Raw genomic sequence first — 26,562 nt, 5'->3', positions numbered from 1 at the left:
ATATCTAGCTCCACATATATGTATGGACATATATCTTTTTTTTTGTAAATTCTTTTTATTGAAGTTTTACAACAACTCAAACCTTGTCTTCTGTTTATATCTCACAATACATTAACATATTGGTCCAATTGTCCATCATCATATTATTCGGTAATGCATCAACTTGGTACTCGTGGGACGCGTCTGTAAAACTTAGAACATTGGGATATTCTCAATCGGGCACCACCACCCCTCCTGACATATCATCTCATCGTCTAACTCTTACAAATTGTCAAATACATTCAATATTCAGGGTCTCCAAGTGGCCAATACATAATCTCTCTGTATCCCCGCTCCTCAATGATCCCATCTTATCTGTGTCTACGTGCCATGTTCTTAAGGCGTTTCAGAAATCTAGGGTCGTTCCCCATATTCTCCATCCGCCTCATCCGTCGTTCCCTCAGGCCCCCTTCCTCACGTTAGCCTAACTCTCGTTATCTCTAACAGATGTCGACCTAGTGAGAAGATAGCATGTGAGAGGGGGCCCAGATATCATTAGGCCTGAAGTTGACAGGTAGTAATTCTGCATATATAGCAAGTCTTTCTTGACAAGTAATTAGGTCCTCCAGCCATGACTTGAATTTGGACGCTCGTCCCTCCCCCATCTACAAGCAACTCTGCGTTTGGCCAGAAGCAGTGCCATTGCCACAAATCTCCTGTGTTCTGGCCTTACTGGTGTCATAGCCCCCAAAAGTGCCAACAAGGGATTCAGTTCCAGTGTCTCGCCTATCATTTGCTGTAACGCCTCAAACACCTTCTCCCAATTTTCTCGAACACTGTGGCAGCCCTACGCCAGGTGCAGGAAATCCGCCCCAGGGGCGCGGCATCGGTCGCAACAATCATCTTCCCTCAAGTTAAATCTGTGCATCTTAGCAGGTGTATAGTATAGCCTATGGAGGAACTTATAGTGAGTGATACGGAGTCTACTGTTCGCGGAAACTCTCTGTATGCAGGCAGCTGTTCTCCCATTGTGTGTCCGTCAACTGTCGTCCCAGGTCAGAGTCCCATTTCGCCCGCGCTGGTGCTGCTGCTCTCTCCCTTTGGGCATGCACCATTTGGTAAATTGATGAAACTAAGCGCTTTGGTTTGGGCTTTTCTAGTATTTTGTGCAACGGGGCCAGTCGTACCGGTTCATCAGGGAACGTCGGGGCAATCAACTTAACTCCCTGTCGAAGTCTAACATATAGGAATGCATCCAACGATGTCGGTTTCTCCGCAGGACACATATGTGCCAGCGCCCTGAACTTGTTTTCATGATACATATCCCCCATGTAGCTAATCCAAACTTCTCTTTAAATTTCCTAAACACTCCCTCCTGTAGCAGCGGGATGCCTGGGTGATAAGCGAGAGGCGTCAGTGGCGTGTATGCCAGGTGCACTCCCAACATCTCCATTATCCTGTGCCATGCCTTAAGTGTACCATACAGTGCGTTTGGGTGCTTCTCTCGATGCCCAACCCTCGTGTATATCGCCCCCTCTGGTGGTACAGGGTGGGCCAGCCAATGCTCAGCCATAACTTGAGGCATATACCGAGGTTGATGAATCCAAAACCCTTCTGACATCCTTTTTGGACTCCCGTACTCAGCAGGTACACTGGGAAGGCTTCCAATCTGATGAATTCTCCCTCCCAGGGGGGGTCCCCCAGGGCTCGGCATTGTCACCTACATTGTTCAACTTGTATGTCACTCCGCTGGCTGCCCTAATCCTATCTCATGGCCTACAATTAGTGTCCTACGCCGACGACACTCAAATTGTAGTGTCAGTATCTCAGTCGATTGAAGCAACAGCAGAGTGTTTTAAGACATGCCTCATTTGTGTAAAAAATTGGATGAGTGGTAATTTTCTAAAATTAAACACGAACAAGACCGAGATAATTGAGTTCGGCCAAAAACCTTCTGTTTGGAGCGACCTCTGGTGGCCTCCTGAGGCGGGCTCATGCCCTGTTCCTGTAGATAAGGTTAGGAATCTGGGCTTTATGCTAGATAAAGATCTTTCCTGTAAAGCGCAAATCAATCAGGTGACCTCCTCCTGTTTCTATACCATCAAGATTCTCAGGAAAATCCTACCATACATCCCGTCAACATTAAAAAAAGACGGTGATGGGTGCCCTGGTAATGTCCCGTGTGGACTATTGCAATTCACTTTACCTGGGCACAGGAGAAAAACAGCTGACCAAACTTCAGGCAATCCAAAATGCCGCAGCTAGGGTCCTACTTAACTTACCACGCTGTCATCCAACCTCTAAAGCGATTCGTGAACTTCACTGGTTGCCAGTTAGGCGGAGAATACAGTTCAAAGCCCTCTGCCTGGTCCACAAGTCCTTGTATGGCAAGGGACCTGATGACCGTACTAAACTTCTCCCTCGGTACTTGCCAGCTCGGACTCTGAGATCGGACAACCAAGACTTACTATGTCAACCAAGAATAAAGAGAGCTCGATGGGGTGGAAAATCCTTTTCCCACCAAGTCTCCAGACTATGGAACTCTCTACCCCAGTCACTGCGCTCACAAAAATCTAAAATGTGCTTTAGAAAGGCTTTAAAAACTTGGCTTTTCTCTCAGTACTAAACTTGCTCTCTTCGCTCTCTCTGTACTACAGCGCCAAGACGCCGCGGCATTTGAGCGCTTTATAAATATTCAGTCAGTCAGTCAGTCAAAACCATACAAAATGTGTCTGCGCTGCTATAAATTAAATTTGTATGTCTGGTATCCCAAACACCCCCTGGGATTAAGGTCTAATTAACACTTCCCATTGTAGCCTAGGCTGTTTACCTCCCCACACTAGTCGTATCAACTCAGATTTCATGGCTTTGAAAAAATAGGCTCCCGGGTAATACGGTATGTTAAAAAATAAATATAGCACCTGCGGCAATATCACCATCTTGATTAAGGAAGCCCGTCCCGCCATGGACAGGGGTAGCGCAACCCATCTTGTTACATTGTCAGCGATCTTGGTTATAAGAGTCCCATAATTCGCCCTCATCAGTTCTTCCCTATTCCTTGTAACTTTGATTCCCAGATATTTAAGCTCCCCCTCACACCATTCCAATGGATAATCAATTTGGACTGTATCCGTGAGAGGAAAAAAGCTAGATTTATTCCAGTTGATCTGTACACCAGATATTCCACCAAAGACAATGAATTCCCTCAATATCGGGTTTAGGTTCTGTTGGGGGTCACGGATATATTTATTTATTTTTACAATTTATAGAGCGCGAACAAATGCCCGTAGGCGTCTCGGCGCTAGAAACAGTGCGTAAAGTTCCCACAGAGGCTAAATCGACAGCTGTTATTGACCAAACAGCCAAGTCTTTATTTTTCTGCGAAATTGCATCAGGGACGAGCTTTCTCTGATGGCTACTGGCAAGGAATTCCACAATCTAGGAGCGGCCACCAGGAAGCGCATATCGCCCCAAGTGACTGTTTTGGTACGCGGTACCAGCAGAAGATTAAGGTTATTAGATCGAAGCGATCTTGTGGATGAGTGGAACCTAAGATGGGCTTTCAGGAAATGCGGGCCGCAATTATGCAGTGCTTTGTATACTATACAAAGGGTTTTGAATTTAATCCTGTTCCGGATCTTGAGCCAGTGAAGATCTTTTATGGCCTCCGAGATTGGCATGAACTTCGGGGTTCCAGACAGGAGACGGGCTGCGGCATTCTGAATTGTCTGCAGTTTATTAGTCACTTTGGCCTGGGCATTGATAAATAAGCCATTGCAGTAGTCGAGGGAGGACAACACCAGGGAACTTACCAGTGTCCTTCCTACTGCAGCTGGCAAGAACGGCATCATTTTCTTAATCAGCCTTAGTTTATGGTGGGCAGTGGCTGCTGTTTTGTTTGCGTGGGCCATTAAATTCAGGTTCTCATCAAAAGTCACTTCCAGATTTCTAACAGTAGGGACCGGTTTAGGGGGGGTCCCATACGTGGGCGGCCACCAAGTAGTAGACCAACTGGGTGAGAGATGTCCGAAAATGACCACCTCCGTTTTTTCAGAATTTAGTTTTAGGCAATTGGAGGCCATCCACTCTCCAATCGCCCGCATGCCCCCTTGGAAGTTTTCTGCTACCCTCTCTCCATCACCATTAATGGCCAACACAAGCTGCGTATCATCTGCGTAGGAGGTAAGGCTCATCCCATGGGCCTTGATGACAGATGCCAAGTCCGACACATAGATATTAAATAGTGTCGGACTTAGGGATGAGCCTTGGGGTACCCCACACGGCAGTGACAGCTTGTCTGATTGAAAATGCCCCAATGTGACCACCTGCGTTCTCCCAGCCAAAAAAGAGGAGAGCAAGTTCTTTGCCAGGTGGCGAATGCCCATCTTTCTGACACGGTCCACCAAGATCTTGTGGTCGACCTTGTCAAAGGCTGCAGATAAATCGAGTAATACCAGTACCGCTATTCCTCCCTGGTCCCGGATCACTCGTATATCCTCAGTCGCTTTAATTAGGGCAGTCTCCGTACCATGGTACTTACGAAAGCCGAATTTGGTGTTGTCCAATAATTGGTGCTTCTCTACAAACTCCGAAAGTTGTATGTTCATAGCTTTCTCAACTACCTTGGCTAAGAAAGGTAGGCTGGCTATGGGGCGGTAGTTTTTTAATTGCTCCTTGTCCAGATTGGCTTTCTTCAAGAGAGGCTTAACCAGTGTATTGTTCAGTGAGTCTGGGTATATCCCAGTTCTGAACATCGCATTACAGACTGAGGTGATATCGGGAGCCAAACAATCATCCACCGGACGGATGACCTTGAGAGGGCAGGGATCTAATGCAGAACCGGATATAATGGTAGCAATAATGTCCTTAATTTGTGTCTCTGCGAGGTCTGTGAACTGGAGCAGTTCAGTGTCCTGAGTCATGCTGTCAGGCATGGGCGATTATGTTACCGTTTTAACGGAGAATGCTTGATATATATCATTCACCTTGGTAAAAAAGAAATTGGCCAATGAATCTCAGAAAGATTGGGATGGTGGCGGAACTAGATCCGGAGTGTTTCCCGCTAAGATCTTAGTGATCTCATACAGTTTTTTAAGGAAGTTTTTGGCGGTATCGATCTGTTCTGTGAAGAACTTTTTCTTAGTTTCGACAATGAGGGCTTTATACAGCCCTAGTGCTTCCTTGTAGCTAGCTTTGCTTTCTGAGCTGTAGGATCGGCGCCAATGCCTTTCCCTATTTCTGCAGATTTGTTTCTGTTTGCGCAGTTCCTCTGTGAACCACGGGGCCGAGGGCGCTGTTCTATTTCTTGAAGGCTGTTTAGTCGGGGCTAAGGTGTCTGTGGCAGTGCCCAGGCACTCCTGAAATTGACATGTGGCAGTGTTGGGGTCAGTGGACAGACAAGGCCGGGTCCTATCCAGAAGAGCAGTTAGCTCAGTCGGATCGATATCTTTCCAGACCATAAAAGGTTCTGGTCTCAATGCGGGGTCTCTTCTAGTCCTGTTAGCCTTGACTGAGATTCTCATTAAGATGGCATAGTGCTCAGTCCAAGGCATGGGCAAGGTATCTATTATTTTTAGGCCTTCCATATTGGAAAAGATGCCATCCAAAGTGTGGCCGGCCTTGTGCGTGGGGATAGTGACCAATTGCCGAAGACTCAAGGTATTCATATCTGATATCAAGGTACGGGTGTCATTATCCAAAGACTTCTCAAGATGGAAATTCATATCACCCATAACTGTAAATGAGTCTTCCATCGCCAATGCTTCGAGTATCGAGCCTAGGTTGGCGAGGAAGCCAGTACGGGCACCTGGGGGTCGATATAAGAGCATACCTTTGAAATGAAACGACGGAGTAAGCTTAAGATCAAATTGAAGGGCTTCACAAGTGGTGTAAGGGATATGTGACATTCTCACACTTACGTGATCGCGGGCTATGATGGCTAGCCCCCCTCCACGCTTCCCTACTCTATCTAGACGGTAGGCTTTATAGGCTGGGGGGGCCGCGACTGCCATATCTGGATCAGACGCCTCATCCGTCCATGTCTCTGTTAAAGAGACAGTCTAAGTTGTTATCCAGGATGAGGTCAGATACTTCCTGCCGGTGCTTTACCAAGGAACGTGCATTAATGAGTGCTGCAGTAAAGTCTATGGTGTTAACGGCTGTGGTGGTGTTCGTCTTGTCCTTATCATTAGCTATGTGTAGCCTAATGTTACAATGAGGGCATATGAGGTCTGTGGTTTCCAGGACTCTATACAGGCTTTGTTGGACACATTGGGTATTAGCCATCGTGCGCAGTTCCAGCAAGGCAGATTTGGAGTAAGTTAATAATCCCTGTCGGGGACTCTGGCCAGGCGTCTAGCCCTGGGCCCGGTCCCGGTGCGGACGGGCGCAGACAGGCTTGCCTTTGGCACGCCAAAGGCGCGCCCGCTGCGCCGTCAGGTTGCATCTGTCATTATATAGAGGGAGGAGGAGGGTGGGAGGCAGCGTCAGCTTGAGCGCTCCCCCAGCCTACACCCAAGATGGCGCCTACCCGACCCTCGCACCAGCTCGAAAAACGGCTGTGCGGGGCTCAGAAGGGCGGTAGGAAGAGTGTTAAGGTGTCAGAGTGCCTAACACAAAAATATAGCAGCACACACAGTAAAATCGGCAATTTTTAAAATTCTCGTAAAGCGCTAAAAAGTGTCAGTAATTCTTAAAATAATGCAGGCAGAATAATGATGCTAAAATCAGCTCGCAGCCCCTCAACGGAGGGGAGAACCACACAATGAATCAACCGATGCCTAGGAAGAGCGAGGCTTAAATAGAGTGGGAGGGCGGGAGGCAGCGTCAGCTAGAGCGCTCCCCCAGCCTACACCCAAGATTTTATTTATTTATTTATTTGAAAGTTTTATATAGAACGAACAAGACCCTTACGGGTATCAGAGCGCTTTACAATAAATGTGTATAGGCATATCAAAACAATAAAAATAAGCAGGACCGTAAGAATAAAATCAAAAAGCTTAATAAATGAACAAAGGGCAGAACAAACATTAAGGATAAACAGGATAGAGATTGGCATCAAAGACAATCACAGATAGAAGGGCAAGTCAGATAAGGTGCAAGACCGGACCGGTCGGTTTTGAAGGATGATGGTAGAACATTGATGATGAGAAGGTCACAATAAGTGGAGCAAAACTGTACATATAAAAAGTCAAGCATTAGATTGGTAGGTAAGATAGATGGAATAGGGGTTCTCCACTGTCAAGTAAGGCAATGTTTACGTAAATTTAGCCATAAGGATGCTTTTTACTTCCAGTTTGAAGGAAGAGGTGGAGGGATTCCTATTTCTGGTGGCATGGGATTCCATATCCTGGGTGCCATTCCTGAAAAGGAACGATTATAAGTTTTTTTCTTATTGAATTTTTGTGGTTTCAGAAGGAGGTTTTCCGCACTTCTTGTTGATATTGATCCTCCAGATATTGTGAGTTTTTGTGTGGGTGCACTATGATGTAGGGCCTTGTGCGTCATGCAAGCTATTTTCAGGTGGATTCTCGCTTCAAATGGCAGCCAGTTTAAAGATTTTAGATCCGGGGAGATGTGGGCCCTTTTTTTCGAGCCAGTGATGAGTCTCGCTGCCGCTTTGGTGGAGGCTCCAAGAGGGGCTGTGGCGGCTTTGGGGAGAACGCATAACGAGACACTGCCATAGTCCAGATGCGGTAGAACTAAGGCCTGAACCGCTAACTTGAAGTCGTTTGGAGGTAGGACGGGCTTAAGCTTCCTTAGTGTATTGATCTGAAAGTTTGCTCCCTTCGTTGCATTACTGATATGCTTCTGCATATTGAGGTTACAGTCCAAGGTTATACCCAGTGAGTCCACAATGGTTGGTTGAACATCGAGTGCTGTAAGGTGCTTTATCAAATTGTGCATAGTGGGGACTTTGGCGGGAAGAGCAATGCGGAGGAATTCAGTTTTTAAGGCATTCAGTTTGAGGTTATTCACTGCCAGCCAGGTTTGGGTGGTCTTAAGAGTATTGTTGAGCAAAGTATTTTTATTTATTTATAAAGTTTTATATAGCGCGAACTTGATCCCTAAGGATATCAGAGCGCTTTACAATTTGATGCAAAGGTAACAAATCAGAACATTATATTATCATTAATATTGATTCTACAAAACACACAAAAAGGCATGAGTAGGGTGACCGGGCCAGCCAAAAGACGACACCCCATGCACAACAGTCCCAAGGGCCAGAGTGCAGAAGGGCGCCGCTCCCAACCTGCAAATTCTCTCCACCCGCGAAGCCCCAAAGCCTCCCTTTACTTTAGGGGCGCCACCACCCTGATCTGACCTCTGCTTTATGACTGATTTATTCACTAATCCTGAACAATATCTGGTTGTGTTTAAATATTTCCTGAATTGTATTCTCAGCTTCATGCTGTTCCTTGATATAAAAGACTAATTGACTGACTTTTACCCATTCTCTTTGCAGCCTGTGATGGTTGTAACCCTCAGTAAACCTTCACAATTGTATTACAGTATTTGTCCCATTTTTATTGTAAAGCTTATTGTGCTTTACAGCTCATATTATAATTTTGCTGACTAGATCTTGTTGAGGAGCAACAACATTATTGGTGGATTAACACTGCTCCCGTCAAAAGCGCTTTAAATTCACATAATAAAGAAAGCGCCATGCGCTCCTCCTGCTCCTTAAGTCCAGATATTCCACCCAGCCTCAGCCCTGTCCTGCATCCCTTCTGGTGCTCCAGGCTACAGCTTCCACCCAGCCTCAGCCCTGGCCTGCATCCACCCAGCCTCAGCCCTGTCCTGCATCCCTTCTGGTGCTCCAGGCTACAGCTTCCACCCAGCCTCAGCCCTGGCCTGCATCCACCCAGCCTCAGCCCTGGCCTGCATCCACCCAGCCTCAGCCCTGGCCTGCATCCACCCAGCCTCAGCCCTGGCCTGCATCCACCCAGCCTCAGCCCTGGCCTGCATCCACCCAGCCTCAGCCCTGGCCTGCATCCACCCAGCCTCAGCCCTGGCCTGCATCCACCCAGCCTCAGCCCTGGCCTGCATCCACCCAGCCTCAGCCCTGGCCTGCATCCACCCAGCCTCAGCCCTGGCCTGCATCCACCCAGCCTCAGCCCTGGCCTGCATCCACCCAGCCTCAGCCCTGGCCTGCATCCACCCAGCCTCAGCCCTGGCCTGCATCCACCCAGCCTCAGCCCTGGCCTGCATCCACCCAGCCTCAGCCTGGCCTGCATCCACCCAGCCTCAGCCTGGCCTGCTTATACCCAGCCTAGCCCTGGCCTCAGCCCTGGCCTGCTTCCACCCAGCCTCAGCCCTGGCCTGCTTCCACCCAGCCTCAGCCCTGGCCTGCTCCCACCCAGCCTCAGCCCTGGCCTGCTTCCACCCAGCCTCAGCCCTGGCCTGCTTCCACCCAGCCTCAGCCCTGGCCTGCTTCCACCCAGCCTAACCCTGGCCTCAGCCCTGGCCTGCTCCCACCCAGCCTAGCCCTGGCCTGCTTCCACCCAGCCAAGCCCTGGCCTGCTTCCACCCAGCCTAGCCCTGGCCTGCTTCCACCCAGCCTAGCCCTGGCCTGCTTCCACCCAGCCTAGCCCTGGCCTGCTTCCACCCAGCCTAGCACTGGCCTGCTTCCACCCAGCCTAGCCCTGGCCTGCTTCCACCCAGCCTCAGCCATGTCGTCCAAGGTATTGATCTTGAGGTAGAGTTGGGTATCGTCTGCATACATGTGGAATTGCACGTTGGATGTTTGTAAAAGATCGGTGAGTGGTTCCATGAAGAGGTTGAAGAGTGTAGGGGATAATGAGGAACCTTGTGGGATTCCTAGCGTAATGGCGCCTACCCGACCCTCGCACCAGCTCGAAAAACGGCTGTGCGGGGCTCAGAAGGGCGGTAGGAAGAGTGTTAAGGTGTCAGAATGCCTAACACAAAAATATAGCAGCACACACAGTAAAATCGTCAATTTTAAAAATTCTCATAAAGCGCTAAAAAGTGTCAGTAATTTTTTAAATAATGCAGGCAGAATAATGATAGTAAAATCAGCTCGCAGCCCCTCAACGGAGGGGAGAACCACACAATGAATCAACCGATGCCTAGGAAGAGCGAGGCTTAAATATAGTCGGAGGGCAGGAGGTAGCGTCAGCTAGAGCGCTCCCCCAGCCTACACCCAAGATGGCGCCTACCCGACCCTCGCACCAGCTCGAAAAACGGCTGTGCGGGGCTCAGAAGGGCGGTAGGAAGAGTGTTAAGGTGTCAGAGTGCCTAACACAAAAATATAGCAGCACACACAGTAAAATCGGCAATTTTTTAAATTCTCGTAAAGCGCTAAAAAGTGTCAGTAATTCTTAAAATAATGCAGGCAGAATAATGATGCTAAAATCAGCTCGCAGCCCCTCAACGGAGGGGAGAACCACACAATGAATATATAGTGTAATGTCATACGCATAAAGCGAGATGAGTATCTGGCGCTGATAGCATCGCAGTGCCTTGTCATTATGACATTGCCGTAGTTTTGCAGCTAAGGGTTCAACTGCCAATGCGAAGAGCAGTGGTGACAGAGGACACCCCTGCCTGGTACCCCTCGTGATCTCAGACGCCTGAGAAGTGTGTCCATTTAGCAAGACCTTGGCCATTGGGTTAGTGTAGAGTAATTTAATTCAGTCTAAGAACAAGGGTGGGAAGCCCATCCGCCTCATCACCCCAAATAAATAGCCCCATTCCAGCAAATCAAACGCCATTGTAGCGTCCAAGAAGATAGCTGCCATGGGGAGATCAGGGGAGATGGTGTGCAGTACCGCAAAAAGCGTACGCAGATTGTGGTATGTTGCCCTGCCACGCACAAACCCCAACTGGTCGGGCAGTATAAGGTGTTCCATTAAGAGACTCAGTATTGTAGCTATTATTTTGGCCAGTATTTTCGTGTCACTATTGAGCAGCGACAATGGTCTATAGGAGTCGCAACAGTCAAGGGGCTTCCCGGACTTAGGCAACAACAATATTAATGCTTCTCTCATCGAGTGCGGCAACTTCCCCACCTCCAATGAGTCTTCATATACTTCTCTAAGCACCGGAGCCATGATATCTATATATGTTTTATAGAATTCCACCGGTATGCCATCGGTGCCAGTGGCCTTACCTGTCTGCATACTCATAATGGCCTCCCGCACCTCATTAGCTCAAAGGCGCACACAAAAAGGTCCTCTGTGTGTCGCTCAGCCACCCTAGCGCTACGTCCTCCAAGAAGTCGTCTACCTGCATATCCTCGTTACCACTAGTAGTGTATAATGTACTAAAATGTTCTAGGAACTCTTTCAGAATATTACATGACTCCCGGTAATTGGCACCGCTCGAGTCCTTAATTTCCGTGATTACATTGGTGCATCAAGGCTGTCTCACCGTTTGCGCCAGTACTTTCCCAGGCCTGTCTCCCTCTCCATAACATCTAGCCACTCTGAACTTTCTTCTGTACTTCGCCTCTCTCTGTGCCTCCTCCATGTCGAGGGATAGTTTCTCCCTAAAAGTTGCTTGTGTTTCTTTATTGGGGGCAATGGCCAGCTCCACTTCCAACTGCTAAAGTTCGTTATCTAGTGTCCTGATCGTAGCCTGTATGTCTTTAAGCACCCCCGCTCCTTTCCCTATGCAATACCTCCATAGCGTCACCTTAAAAGCCTCCCAGATCATTTCTACACTCTGAACCGAATCCTTATTTCTTTTTTAAAAAATCAAGTATTTCCTCCCTTAGTTCTTCTTGAAATACCGCGTCTAACAAAATGTGGGGGTTCATTCTCCAAGGACATCGCGGTACATTGAAGTCCTTGGAAGAGAGCGTAATCAGTACTGGTGCATGGTCAGAGTACGTCCTAGCAAGGTGCCTTGCACCTTTTATTGTTGGTGCAAGTCCTCTAGATACTAGAAAATAGTCCAGTTTGGCCCATTATTGTGCGTGTGCTGTAATGTTTGTACCTTCTCGGTCTTGCGGGTGAATGTGTCTCCAAGCATCTATCAAGTGGTATGCATCCTTAATTTCCCCAACCACAGCTTGTGCTTTAGTGTAGTGATGTGGTGCCGAGTGGGATCTGTCTACCCCTGGATTATACGTGACGTTGAAGTCGCCCTCCCAGACAATATGTGTGACTCCAATATCAAAGATCTTGACCCAAAGGCTAGCAAAGAAACAGGGGTCGTCGACATTAGGCCCATAGCAACTAACCAGTATAATAGATTGGGACCCCAGCCTGCCGCATACCATACAGTATCTGCCATCCGCATCACAGAGGGTACCTGACAAATGAAATGCCACCCGCTTGCTGATCAGTATAACAGTTCCGCGAGCATAACTTGAATAGGATGAAAACACCCTGATTGCCGCCCATTTGCTCCCGAAGGTTATCGATTTAGCCCATGGGCAGTGTGACTCCTGCAGAATGGCAATGTGCACTTGGTGGCATTCCAGATAAGATAAAATCTGCCTCTGTTTGCGGGGATCTCCTAGCCCTCTCACATTCCACTTTATTATATTAAGGTCACTGTTAAGTGCCCAAGCGTTCGTTTCCATTCTTCCACAGTTCAATCAATGGGGAGAGGGTCGGGCCTCCCACTCCGCCAGTATCCCTATTCTCATTTACAATATACCATAGTCCCTTCGATGTACCTCTCGTCTCTGGACATTCCTCTGTAAGACCACACAATTCAAAGACATTAACCTGCAAGACAACCTCCCAATCCTTCCCTCTCCCTGAACCTCCCCCATCCCACTGAAGTAACCCAATTTTGCCAGTATCCTGCAACTCCCCCCCTTCCCTCCCCTCCCAACATACCCAAACAAAGTCTAGTTCAAAGGCAGCCGTACATCCGCCTTCAATAAGTGGGGTATACCCTATGGGGGCTTCCTCTAGAGGGCTACACAAGTTCTCCTCTCCCAGTATCGTCCCTCCGATGACACAGCAGGGACCTCTCACCACGGGAGAGGTGGACCAGAGTACAATATTAGCTAACAGCTGTTGCACTACCGACTTCCCAGTGCACCTTCTATAGGTGTCCCATTACTTTTACTTGCCATCAACATTGCGACTCTCTTCATGTGTCCTCTATGCACTCATTGTGGATTCGCTTCTTCTCTCACAGGGGACGACCTCTGCGAGCCAATTCGATTGTCCCCGTCTTGATTACGTTGTTTTAACAATCTCAAATAATCCTCCGCTTGCCCGGGGTCAGTAAAGAATTTCTGTTTGCTCTGGTGTGTCACATGAAGACGGGCAGGATAGCGGAATCTGCTGGGGCCCCGGACACTCTTCCTGGCCGAGATGATGACCTTAAGGCGATCATGCTGGAGGTGAAGTCTGTTCCGGTGGTGGCTCCTCCGCTAAGGCGGAGGAGCGTCGCCCCACTGCTTTGCAGCAGTGTAAATAAAGGAAAAATAAAATGATAATACCTTGAAATTATCATAATTTTATTTGTTGCTGCTGTGGCAGCTTTGGGGGCATGGCGGGGTTACTCTGTTCATAGAGTGGGGGGTGGAGGGGAGTGAAGTGCACTCTGAAAGTGTGCATGAATGTTTGGCCGGTCATCTTGGGCCGTCCAGACAGTCATGTGCACTTTTCATGTTGTCTACCCAGGCAGCATTATAGACTGGGTGGAGAATATGCCCAGGCTACCAGTCCCTAGCTGAGCGCCAAACCACGGCGATCAGAACAATCTCAACTCTGAATTGCAGTGTTGTGATTCCCTTAGGGAAGTCTGGGTGCTTCTTATTCCGGCCGACCAGAGGGACGATCAGGAAGAGACGCAGCGACAGAGGTAAGTTTAATTTTCTTTTAAAGACCCCACTTATCCCACTCCCGCCACCCCTGACCTGTGCCGGCCGCCATTGTGCAGTTCTGCAAGAACTGCAAAATATCACCCTATTTATAGTACACAATTTAGAAACCTCAGAGGATGAAAGGCTGAGTCTGCCAAGATTCTAAACAGAATCACTACAACTCTGCTTTGTCAGCACTTAGCAGTCAGCTCACTGATCCATCCTACCACATCACATCAACAAACTAAGCTCGCAAATGGATAACTAAATACATCACACTCAAATTAAAATATGCATTATGAAAAGGCACTCACCTGCTTGTGCTGCCGCAGGACTGATTAACATAGGTGCTGAAGCGACTAATCGAACATGATTTCCCAAGCCAGTTCTTGCTCCAGGACCCATCACCAAGGCACCAGTCTGATCATAATAAGCAGTGGGAGTAAGAACCTGGTAGCCTAGAAAAAAGAAAAGTGAAATTGATCTACAAGTGTTTGAGATATGCTATACCAGTTATACTTCGCCTACGCTTAACATGGCGGTGAAAATAATTCAACATTTATTTCTGTCATTTTGTGTCTTTATAAACCATTATACAGTATATATATATATATATATATATTTATTTTTTTCACTGAAAAACCATAGGTTTTAGGGGTGTTATAGTTAGTTGAACATTTTACTCGTACAAAACCATTCTAATTCCCCCATTATAGTTAGTTGTACTAACTATAACTCGCAGGCCCGCAATCCACTGCTGATGAGGTCACATATTACATCATTCATGACATGGTCAGTGACATCACTGATGACATCATACAGTGAATGTAGTTTCGTTCGATATTTAATTATATATATATATATATATATATATATATATATATATATATATATATATATATATATATATATATATATATATATATATATCTGCCTTGAAGACTGAGTGCATGTGTAAGTGTCTGAATGGAGGATTTGGTAGCATGTGATTAATTGTCTAAGTGACGAATTTAAAGTGCCTCACTAAATATATGGGATAGTGATTAAACTTTGTGAATACCTGTATCACTCTATCTCTTGTTGTGTAAACTACTACATAGGTTGGTTACTAGCTATGTGAAGGAATATGCTACTTACCAGTATGCATCTGTTCTTGGCATGTAGGGCTGCTGACATTCATATCTGTGCATAGATCGCCGCCTGGTGTTGGGTCCGGATGATTGCACATTGTTGTCCTCGAAGAGTCTTCGAAGTATCACGAGATAGGTGGCTCCTCCCTCGGACTACAGTGCGCATGGGCATCCTCTCCATCCCCAGATTGTTTTTCGCCATTGTGGCAGAGATGGAGTATAGTACAGAAAGAGATGTCCATGCAAAGAGTGAATGCTGCAGCTGCGACAGGCACCGGGGAGGTGGGTGGGCGATATGAATGTCAGCAGCCCTACATGCCAAGAACAGATGCATACTGGTAAGTAGCATATTCCGTTCGAGGCATGTGGGCTGCTGAATTCATATCTGTGCATAGAATGTATAGCAGTATCTCCCTTAGCGGTGGCTACCTGTGTCAGTTGCAGCATTCTGTAAAAGAGTTTTGAGAACAGCCTGTCCTACAGCAGCTTGCTGTTTTGAATGTACATCTACACAATAGTGTTTGGTAAATGTATATGTGGTTGACCATGTGGCTGCTCTACAAATTTTGTGTAAAGGAATATTACCCAGGAAAGCCATGGATGCCCCTAGCTTGCGTGTGGAATGCGCCTTAGGGGGAACTGTTAAGGTGCGTTTTGCCTTTAAATAACATATTTGGATGCACTTAACGATCCATCTGGCTATACCTGATTTAGAAATAGGGTTGCCTTTGTGTTGCGGTGAGAAAGCAACAAACAACTGTTTTGTTTTTCGAAATGCCTTAGTTCTGTCTATGTAGTATAGAAGAGCTCTCTTGACATCTAGAGTATGCAAGGCCCTTTCAGCTACTGTCTGCGGATTTTGAAAGAACACTGGCAGTTCTATGGTTTGATTGATATGGAAATGGGGTACCACCTTTGGCATGAATTTAGGGTTTGTTCTGAGAACTACTCTATTTGCATGTACTTGAATGAATGGCTCTTGAATAGTTAGGGCTTGCAGCTCACTAACTCTTCGAAGCGAAGTAATAGCAATAAGGAGAGCCACGTTCCAAGTAAGAAATTGTAGTTCGCATGAGTGTAGTGGTTCAAAAGGTGGTCCCATAAGTCTGGTTACAACAACGTTTAGATTCCAGACTGGTGAAGGTGGGTGTCTTGGAGGAATTACGCGTTTAAGTCCTTCCATAAACACTTTAATTGCTAGCACCCTAAATAGTGAAAGGTGTTGCCTGTTTTGCAGATATGCTGCTAACGCAGCTAGATGTATTCTGATGGAGGAATAGGCTAAATTGCAACGTTGTAGGTGCAAGAGATAGCAAATGATGTCTGGAGTAGAGGCATCAAGTGGGTTAATGTCATTGTTGCTACCGTAAATGACGAAACGTTTCCACTTTGCTGCGTAACATGCTCTGGTAGTGGGTTTTCTTGCCTCTTTGGTAATATTCATGCAGTCTGGGGGCAAGTTTAGGTATCCAAATTCTAGGACTTCAGGAGCCAGATCGTCAGGTTCAGCTGTTGCGGGTCTGGGTGTTGGATTTCTCCATGGCTCTGAGTTAGAAGATTGGGTGTGAGTCGCAGTCTTTGATGAGGTACTACTGACAGTTGTAGGAACGTCGTGTACCATGGTTGCCTTGCCCATGTGGGAGCAACTAGGATCAGTGTTAGCGAATGTTGGCGCATTTTGCGTGCCACCAGCGGTATTAATGGAACTGGGGGAAAAGCGTACGCAAATTTGCCTGACCAGTTCATCCATATTGCATTGCCTTGTCACTGCGGATGTGGGAATCTGGCGGCAAAGTACTGGCATTTTGCGTTTTCGCTTGTGGCAAACAGATCTATCTCCGGGTGTCCCCACCTCCGGAAGAATGGTTGGAGCACTTTGGGGTGAATTTCCCATTCGTGCATCTATTGGCTGTGTCTGCTGAGCAGGTCGGCTACTTGATTGTCCTTGCCTGGGAGGTGTTCCGCCATGAGAAACATGTTTCTCTGAATGGCCCATTTCCACATCGCTTGAGCTAGGTGCGACAGCTGTGGTGAGTGTGTTCCTCCCTGTTTTTGAATGTAATACATAGCGGTCATGTTGTCCGTCCGGATCAACACGGCTTTGTTGCACAATTGTGTCTTAAAAGCTTTTAGGGCTAGAAAGATCGCCGTCAGCTCTAGGAGGTTGATGTGCAGTTTCTTCTGTTGTACAGTCCAGAGTCCCTGTACTGTGTAGTGTAGGACATGGGCTCCCCATCCTATTAGGGATGCGTCCGCGGTTAACACTATTTGTGGGACAGGCTCTTGAAACAGTCGTCCCTTGCAAAGGTTTTGTGGATTCCACCAATGCAGAGAGTTGTATGCTCGACTGGTCACCAACACTAGGTCCTTTAATTGCCCGTGAGCCTGGTTCCACTGCCTTGCTAGGCACTCTTGGAGCGGACGCATATGTAGCCTGGCATGAGGGACTATGAATATGCACGAGGCCATCATGCCTATTAGTTGCATAAACACTCAAGCTGGTAGCGAGTGTTGGGGTTTGAATGTTTGGATTAACGCTTGCATTCCCTTGAACCGTGCTGCGTTGGGATATGCTTTTGCTGCCAGTGTATCTATTGTTGCTCCCAGGTATTGTACGTGGGAGGGCTGCAGATGTGAGTTTGGGTAGTTTAGTGAAAATCCTAGACTGTGCAGGAGACGGATGGTCTTTGACATGTGGTTGGCACATTGCTGGGCTGATGGCGCGTGTATTAGCCAATCGTCCAGATAAGGGTACACATGGATGTGTTGCCTCCTGAGATGTGCTGCCACTGTAGCTAGACATTTGGTGAACACTCATGGAGCTGTTGTGACACCAAATGGTAGGACTTTGAACTGGTAGTGCTGTCCTTGAATGGTGAACCTTAGGTACTTTCTGTGAGCAGGGTGTATTGGTATATGAAAGTATGCGTCTTTGAGGTCTTGAGTTGCTAGTAAGTCTCCCTGGCGAAGCAATGGTAAGACTTGCTGGAGAGTGAGCATATGAAAATGCTCCGACAAAATGTACAGGTTGAGGGGCCTGAGGTCCAATATTGGTCTGAGAGACCCGTCCTTTTTTGTATCAGGAAGTATAGGGAGTATACTCCTGTTCCCTGATGTTGTAGTGGGACTGGTTCTATGGCCCCCTTTTGCAGCATACTGATGACCTCTTGTTGCAGTAGTGTTATATGTTCCTGTGACATTGGACGGTGCACGGGTGGTATGTTGGGTGGTGTTGAGGTGAGTTCGAGGCAATAGCCATGTTGGATAATTTGCCTGACCCACTTGTCTGTAGTGATATTTAACCAGACTGGCAGAAATTGTTGTAGTCTTCCCCCGACCGGTGTTATATGGTCTGGGGGTAGTGCTAAGAAGTCACTGTTTGGTGTTAGGGGAGGATCTATTTGCATTGCCTCCACGACCCCTTCCTTTGGTGTTATTTCCTCTGTATCCACCCCTGTTGGTGTTTTTGTTGTATGTGGATTGTGTGTTACTCTTGTAGGTGGAGGATTGCTGTGATGTATTACTTCGTGCTCCTCCTCTATAATTGGAGCGACGAAATGAGCTCCAGTATTGTTGGGACTGGAGAGCTCCCATGGACTTCGCTGTTTCCGCATCTTTTTTTATTTTGTCCAGAATGGAGTCAACTGCTGGACCGAATAAAAAGTCTGGGTTGATGGGCTGATTAAGAATTGTGGATTGGACTTCATTCTTAAAGCCTGATATGCGAAGCCATGCGTGGCGCCTTAGCAGCACGCTTGTATTGATGGATCTGGCAGCAGTGTCTGCCGCGTCTATGGCACATTTAATTGAGGCATTGGTGATGAGCTTCCCCTCCTGTATAAGTTCATCTGCCTGCTGTTTGTAAGGATCAGGCAAGTGTTGGAGAATTTTTTCCAAACTGTCGTAGTGCACCCTATCATATCTGGCCAGCAAGGCCTGTTTATTGGCTATCCTCCATGAGTTTGCTGCTTGAGCTGCCACTCTCTTGACCGATGCCTCAAATATTTTTGACTCCTTGTCTGGTGGAGCAGCCTCTCCAGTAGTCTGGAAATGTGTGCGCTTACGTGCGTTAGACACCACTAGGGAGTCTAGGGGTTGCTGCCCCCCGATGTATGTAGGGTCTATAGGTGCAGCCCTATATTTCTTTTGAATTCTAGGGTTTTTGACCCGTGCTCTAGCATTGTCTTTAAAATATGTCATTTGCATGTTTTAAGACGCCCTTCAACATGGGGGGAGTTTTGACATGTCTTTCAGATGTTGTTAATGTATCAAAGAGAAAGTCTTCTTCAATAGCATCAGAGTGCATATCTACGTTATGGTAGGTTGCTGCTCTATCTAGTAAAGAATTAAAGGCCACTGTATCTTCTGTGGGTGATGGCTTTGTTGGGTATACTGCAGGGTCTGTTATGGGCAGAGTCCCTTCAGTATCTGGTTCTCCTCCCCCACCCCATGGCTGTAAATTTGGGTCTCCTATTGGGTTTTGTGGATACCCAAACCCCACATCTGCATCCTGATCTTCATCTGGGTTGTAGTCACTGCGTGCAGGTGATGTTGGGGCATATGGAGTAGTAGGCATAGCTGGAATGATAGGTTTAAAAAGTATAGGAGAGGTAGCACAGTCTCTTTTCTTTTTGAGGGGAATCTTAGAAAAGTCTTCAGTTGGCAAAGGTCTTTTCTTTTTTGTGTAAACAGTCACTTTACCAGTTTTGGGGTCAATGTACAGTTTAGACTGGTCTTCTGTGGATGGGTCTGGATGAAGAACCTTTTCTTCCACAGTTTTTGGCCTAGGTGCCGTAGCCTTTGGTTTGACTGGTTTTGGATCAATAGCTTTTGGTGGTTGTATCGGTTTTTGATGTTTTTCGACAGGTTTTGTCGGTTGAACGTCTTTGGGTGGCTTCACCACCTTTTTCGGAACGAGCGGTTTGGTCGGTTCGACAGTGTCTTTAGGTGTTTTCGGAGTTTGTGGTTTTGACTCGATGCCTTTTTTCGGATCGATGGGCCTTGGCTCGACCGATTTTTTTTCGTCCACCTTCTGTTTCACTTTCGGTTCGACGTTACTTTTGGGCGTAGGCCTTTTGCTTTCGTCGACCTGTTTTTTCCCTTTGTCGAAAGTTGAGGCTGCTTTGCTCGATTCGGCGTGCTTTGTCTTGGGGGTCGACTCGACGTGCTTTTTTGGTGTCGATTCGATGTCTTTTGGCCGCGAGGTTGACTCGACGGCTTTCGATTTTGAGCTTGACTCCATAGCTTTTGTCTTCGATGTCGACTCAACGGTTTTTGCCTTCGAAGGGTGTGTTGGAACCGCGGCCTTCGGGTCGACGCCCTTTGGCCGAATCACCTTCGGTTCGACGACGTTCGGTCCGAAGACTGTATTGTCGACGAGTTTCGGTTTCGATGGAACCGGTGTCTTATATCGTGTCTCAGAAGGCTCTTTTTGTAAGTTCTTAGCCGGGCGGTATGGCGGGGCTATAGAACGAGGATGTTGATCTTGGCTAAGGCCTGCTGGCGATACTTCGGCCTGAGCCTCTGATATCGGTGTAGTGTCTATATGGGGCGGTGTACTCACGGTTCGCCCATCATCGTCATCGGAGTCGTCTTCGACAACTACGATGTCTTGATCGTATTCCTCGAGATCAACGATTTGTTCCTCCTCTTCGAGGTAATATTCGGAGTCGTGCTCCGAGTATTGTTGTTCGTCTTGATCCGAGTCTTCGGCGCTAGCTAGGTCTTCCTCATCGTTGAAGATGTTCTCCGTCTCCGGCGCCGACCTCTGCATTTCTTGCCTCGCCGCCCGTCGATTCCGGATAGTCTTTTTCGACCGGAACTGGGCACAGGCTAGGCAACTATCTTCGTTGTGATCTGGAGATAGTCATTTGTTGCACACTGGATGCTTATCTGTGTGCGGGAACTTGGAATTGCACTGCGGGCAGGATTTGAATGGACTTCGTTCCATCGACGGTCGGTCCACGTGATGTCGAGAAGGCCTCACAGCCTGATCGACAACCGGAGTGCAACAGATGTTCAAAAAGTGTATCGTACCGAGCGCTGAACAATACCGACGGATCCGAAGGCCTTTTAGCCTTTAGAGAAGTTTTTGTTGATTCCGAACTTGGAGTGTTGGAAAGTACATCCGAACGCAAAGGCGGAAAAAAACAATCTGGGGATGGAGAGGATGCCCATGCGCACTGTATTCCGAGGGAGGAGCCACCTATCTCGTGATACTTCGAAGACTCTTCCGGCACAACAATGTGCAATCATCCGGACCCAACACTAGGCGGCAATCTATGCACAGATATGAATTCAGCAGCCCATATGCCTCGAACAGTCTGTATTAATTAATAATTAGTTAAAAGAGTATTTGTAGGGGATAGTGAATGAATGTGTGTGGGTGGGTGGGAGGTGGGTGTCTGTCCAAAGATGTGTAAATAGTTGATTTAGTAGATATATGAGGTTAAGACTGTATGCGGAGTTTGGGTGAGTGAATCTCTTTATGGGTGTGGTGATGAGTAAATATATTTCTCAATGATACATGTCCAAGAAACTAGAAATATAAAAGGCAGTGTATGTGACAGTTGTTGTATGTAAATAAGTATACATAAGACTCAGTGATTGCATGAGTGACGTATGGATAACTATACTTGTAATAGTGATTTTATAACACACTAAGTATGAGTTACTATCTATATCAATAGCTAAAGTGGTGTTTGTGTAAGTGTGTAGCTTAGTAAATATAAGTATGATCAATTGCTTGCATAAGTGAGTAGGATGACTGCATAAGTGAGTAGGATGTGTGCTGGTGTGTAATGTTGATGTAGGTGTATACGTATATTTAATAGTGTTCAATTGATCTTTGTTAGCATGTATGAGTGAATCTATAGGTAAGTGTGTGTATATGCGTGTGTAGATGTAGGAATCACTGAGTGGGTTTTTAGAAACTTGTATTGTGTTTCAAATATGATACTCCACATTTTATAATGAGTGTTGAAAGGTTATACTAGTGTATGATAAGATGTATCAGATTGTCACGTGGATGATGTCAACAGTGATGTCATTTGAGATGTCATCAGTGATGTCACTGACCATGTCATGAATGGGGGTAGCCGCGCGCTTTATAAGCTCCTAAATAAAAATGGTGCAATATGTGACATCATCAGCAGTGGATTGCGGGCGCATGAGTTATAGTTTTTATAACGGGGGAATTGCAATGGTTTTGTACGAGTGAAATGTCCAACTAACTATAACACCCCTAAAACCTATGGGTTTTTCAGTGAATTTGAAAGATTTTTTAAATGCTAATTCCTAACTATAACATGTCTGAAACCTATGGTTTTTTCAGTGAATTTCAAAAGTATTTTAAATGCTAATCGCTAACTATAACATGTCTAAACCTATGGTTTTTTCAGTGAATTTCAAAGGTTTTGTAAATCACAATTTTTAAATGTATTAATTCTTATATTTATTGATACTGATTTACTACATTTTTTTAAACTATTTTTAGATATTTTATTTTTTAAATTACATAATTACATTATACATTAGAAAATATACTTTCTCGGAATGAATTACTTCAGTTTAAATACTTTGTAAATAGGCAATAGACTTAAGTACAGTAGTTACAATTGTTGTAATGCGCAACACAATTTCAGACACAATGCAACATTGAGCTCAATGTGAATTTCTAGTTAAATGCAATTAGTTACTTTTTGGATTACTTTTCTAACCACAAGACTAGATCCAGTCCTGGGACATCTCCTGTAAACAGTTGAGTACAAACTTTTTGGTTACAGTAGCGATTTTTCAGGAATATTATTGTATTTTAAAAGTTGACACTTAGAAACGTTTTCACATAGAATCACCAATGCTATCCTATGGGAGGAAATTCACTTATCAGCCAAGTAGTGTTAACATTACTTTTTCTTACTCAGTGGTGGATCCTGGATCCAGCATGGGTGCATCTCCTGTAAACAGTCGAAACAATGTGTTTAAGTCATACAGGCAATTTTTAAGGAATATTTTTAGTTTGTGAAAATAGAGACTTAGAAACTTTTCTGCTGAAAACCACACAATGGATTCCTATGGAAGGAAATACCCCCCGGGGTTTCTGAAAAATGTGGGAGGGGCCGCGCGGCCCTCTCCTGGAGCCCTCGATGGCCCTGGGGACCGCCACGCCCGGGGCCAGCTTCTGCAGTGTCCCGGGTGCCCACCCAGCGGCTCCCACACTGCCATTGCAAATTGCTTTGCTTCATTGAAGCGAGAGCAGGGAAACCTGCTCTCGCTTCAATCAAGCAAAGCAGATTGCTTTTCCATAGACATCTCTACACCCATAAAAAAGACCAAAGGTGTCCCTACTTCCAGAGCAGTGATGCCTGAGCCCTCCTGCTTGTTCAGCTCGACTGGACTCCCAGCCCAAGCCTGCAGCTTCTTTACAGGAAGACTGCTCCCAATAGAGTGGCAGGGGGCACGCAATGCAGTTATGCACCCCTGCACCCTGCCATCCAAGTGCTGCTGGTGCTGCCTTGGAACTTGCCCACCACTCTTCGTAACTCCTGGAGATTTATCCTTTAAATAGCTGAACTGTACCTGAATGCCTCATTGACCAATCCTACCATAGGATAACATTGCAGAAAATAAAATGCGTGGATTTTCAGGCAAGAAATAATGTACAGTGAAGCCAAACTCTCAGGACTCGTTCTCTACAGAGCTAAAAAAATGTACAAGAAAAAGATTTTCAACAGTCGCTACACTGCATGGAGGCTGTGGAGCTCCTAAATAACTATAGTGGCAGTGAATTCTTTTTTGTTGTAGTTACAAAGCTGGGCTATTCTGTCCAAGCTTCAGTTTTTCTCTATCATTTAGCAAACTGTATTAAAATCATTTTTCTAGCCATTTCTTTCATTTAATTAGCCATTATTGTATCAAAAATCAATGGTAAGGAAGGAAAATGTGACTTTGGGAAGTTCTGTCTAAAACAATGTAAAGTTTTTGGGGGTGTATTTTTGAAACCTTTGGAATACCACACACTGGAAGAAATATTAAATGTTGATGAACAATAAAGAAATATTCATGATGGAGAAGGGCAAAAGGTGTGTGAGAAATAGAAATGCAAAGGTTGTGAGTCAAGTATGGTATCTTGAAATGGGAATCTCTAATAGAACAGACTACAAAAACAATGTATGTTCTACCTGGCATGCCTGTTGCAAGTCCTTGACTAAAAGCCAAAGCAGAGTTGGCAGCCGCTGCTGCAGCAAGTGATTCTGCCTGCTGTCCTTGCTGAGCTTGATTTGGAGTTAGAGGACGCTGATTTGCTCCTGCTCGAAGTACCTATAAAAACAACAAAAAGATATATGAAAAGTAATTCACATTTTGGGATAAATACTGTAAAGAAGCAAATCAACAACTACAATGACAATCAATTTAAATATTTTAAATTAGGAACTAGTTGTATAAATGGAACTAAAGAATATTTTCTTATACTCTTAGTTCTACCACTCGTGTATTCTCCCTAAATGCACATGTGGCAGAATATGACCATGCAAAGTTTGCTGAAACACATTTTTAACTATATTTCTTTTCGACATTGAAAATAAGAAATATGGCTATAAGAGGCAACATTTCTTACCTTTTTTAAACGAATGAAATCAATCATGATATAGTTCACTTAACTGAAAAAATACAAACTGGCTTTATGTTCTCAAAGGAAAATGAAATCAGGTACTGGTATGAATAACCTTATACACTTTTGGAAAAGCACAAGCAGAGGACTGTATGCTAAAAAGAAAGACTTTGCATTGGTGATAGATGTTGTGAAAGCTTAACATGTAGCCCATGAGGGTCATGCAGAAGTGAGAGCCAAGAGACAGAGGATCAGAAACTTTTTCTGGTGGCCTAAGCAATATAAATAGATGGAAGACTATGTGAGGATGTGATCCATGACTCATCAGCAAGAAGTCCCATTTCACTGATCCATACCTGTTAAAATTTGTGAAATCACCTGAGTGACAGTGGATTAATTTGGCTATGGATCCACTAAAATTGTGGGAAAGTCAGGGTATGAGATATTCGTGATTGTTATTAGAAGTTACCCCGAAGAGTATTTTGTGGAGAATGTCATCAGAAAAGCTATACTAGAAGTTATGAGATATGTGTTTGGGTAGGTAGACTTGCGAATGACTTATTCACATATAACACTCAGCTAACGATATCTGAACTGGAGAAGCTTTTGAACAGTGCAGCAATTATGGATGTTAAAATCTCTCAGTACCATCACAGAAGCAACCATTTCGTTGAGCAGCATAATAGGGTTGGAAAAAAATATTTTCAATTGCCCTTTACCAATGGTGTTTGCTGAAAGGAAATGCTGAGGAATATGTACTGGACAGAGTGAACCACATCCACTGGTAGAACAAGGGTGTCACCCTGTAGGAAAGTGCACTTTTGTTTGGATGGTTGCTCCCTTATTTTTGCCTGATATTTGATGCTTCTTTACTAAGTGTGCCCTGGGTTCCTGCTAATCAAGTACCAAGGGCCTGAGTTCTTTCCCAAAAGCTGTACCGTAGCTGCCACATTGGCACTCCTCTGGCCTACATATAAGTCCCTCGTAAAAGATGCCAGGGGCATCAAAGGCCTTGTAGCCTGAGAAAGTCTTGGAGGGCTGAAGAATATTTTTGCCACCCTCAGAGACACCTCCCCTGACCCATACACACTGCCAGTGTAGTCTGTGTGCCTGGGAGAGAGCCTAAAACTACAAGTGGAAATGGCACACATGCCGGTGTGCCATGCCCACCAAAACGCTACCTGTGGACAGATCGGTCTCCCCTCTAGTGGGCCTTACAGCTGTAAGGCAGGGTGCACTATACAACAGGTGAGGACACAGTGGCATGAGCCCTAGGCCCATACAGTACCTGTGCCATTAACAGGTATTGTAAGTGCATTGAACCCATTTTAAACCTCAGGTGGAGGAGGCAAGTCAAAGCATACCTCTCAGTCCCCGACATCTTGAAGATTGGAGGACCCAGCAAGAGAGAGGTTATGCCCCACCCTCCCACTGGAGGGTGGTACAATGGGGATGTACCCACCCCAATGAAGGGACCCACTGGTCTCAACCTTTACCTACCTGAAAAGCCCCTAAATTTAGTATTTAGGGGCAACCACAAACCTTGCCTCCTCAGACAAGCAAGAAGAAGGACCGAAGAGGCGAGCTGAAGGAAGAAGATGAGGACACCAACTGACTTGGCCCTACCGACCTGTCCTGACCCTGACCAGCTCTAGCAGCACCCCGGCGTGACCAGCAGCCCCCAGAACCTGCCTGCCTTCCCTGCAAAGACTTGTCTTCCATGAGCACTGGATTTGCTCAAGAACCAGACTCTGATCCCACTCTGCACCAGATGCCCACGGCCCGAGTTAGAGTGGCCCAACACCACGAGGATGTCCCCCCCAGCGAACCTGCCCTGGGATATGGTGATCCCTGACCTACCTCAAGCCTCTCGACGACGCTTGCAGTCTCTACACCGTGAGTCCCCCCGACCGCGAACGGAGTTAGTATGGAAACCAGACGCCTAAAGACACCCCTGCACCCGACGCTCCACGGCCTTGAGTGGCCCAACCGACGGTTTCCAGTCATCCCTCTGCATCCCAACTTACCTCTCGAACCGGTGATGGCCTTCA

The 26,562-nt window shown here is 46.2% G+C and overlaps 1 protein-coding gene across 3 annotated transcripts in view; it reads right to left on the bottom strand.

The window, feature by feature from the left end:
• Positions 1–26,562, bottom strand: part of PUM2 (pumilio RNA binding family member 2) — an 893,995-nt gene that overhangs the window by 582,988 nt on the left and 284,445 nt on the right. For all 3 annotated transcript variants that reach the window (XM_078647736.1, XM_078647737.1, XM_078647738.1), the window contains 2 exons: positions 24,081–24,219; positions 14,086–14,229 (listed from right to left, as the gene is read on the bottom strand). In XM_078647736.1, the coding sequence (XP_078503862.1) occupies positions 14,086–14,229; positions 24,081–24,219 (283 nt within the window). The remainder of the gene's footprint in view (positions 1–14,085; positions 14,230–24,080; positions 24,220–26,562) is intronic.

This window comes from Lissotriton helveticus, chromosome 6 (genome assembly GCF_964261635.1).
Source record: "Lissotriton helveticus chromosome 6, aLisHel1.1, whole genome shotgun sequence".
Classification (NCBI taxonomy): Eukaryota; Metazoa; Chordata; class Amphibia; order Caudata; family Salamandridae; genus Lissotriton; species Lissotriton helveticus.
Note: the sequence above shows the minus strand (reverse complement) of the source record. Positions and strands in the feature narration are given on the sequence as shown.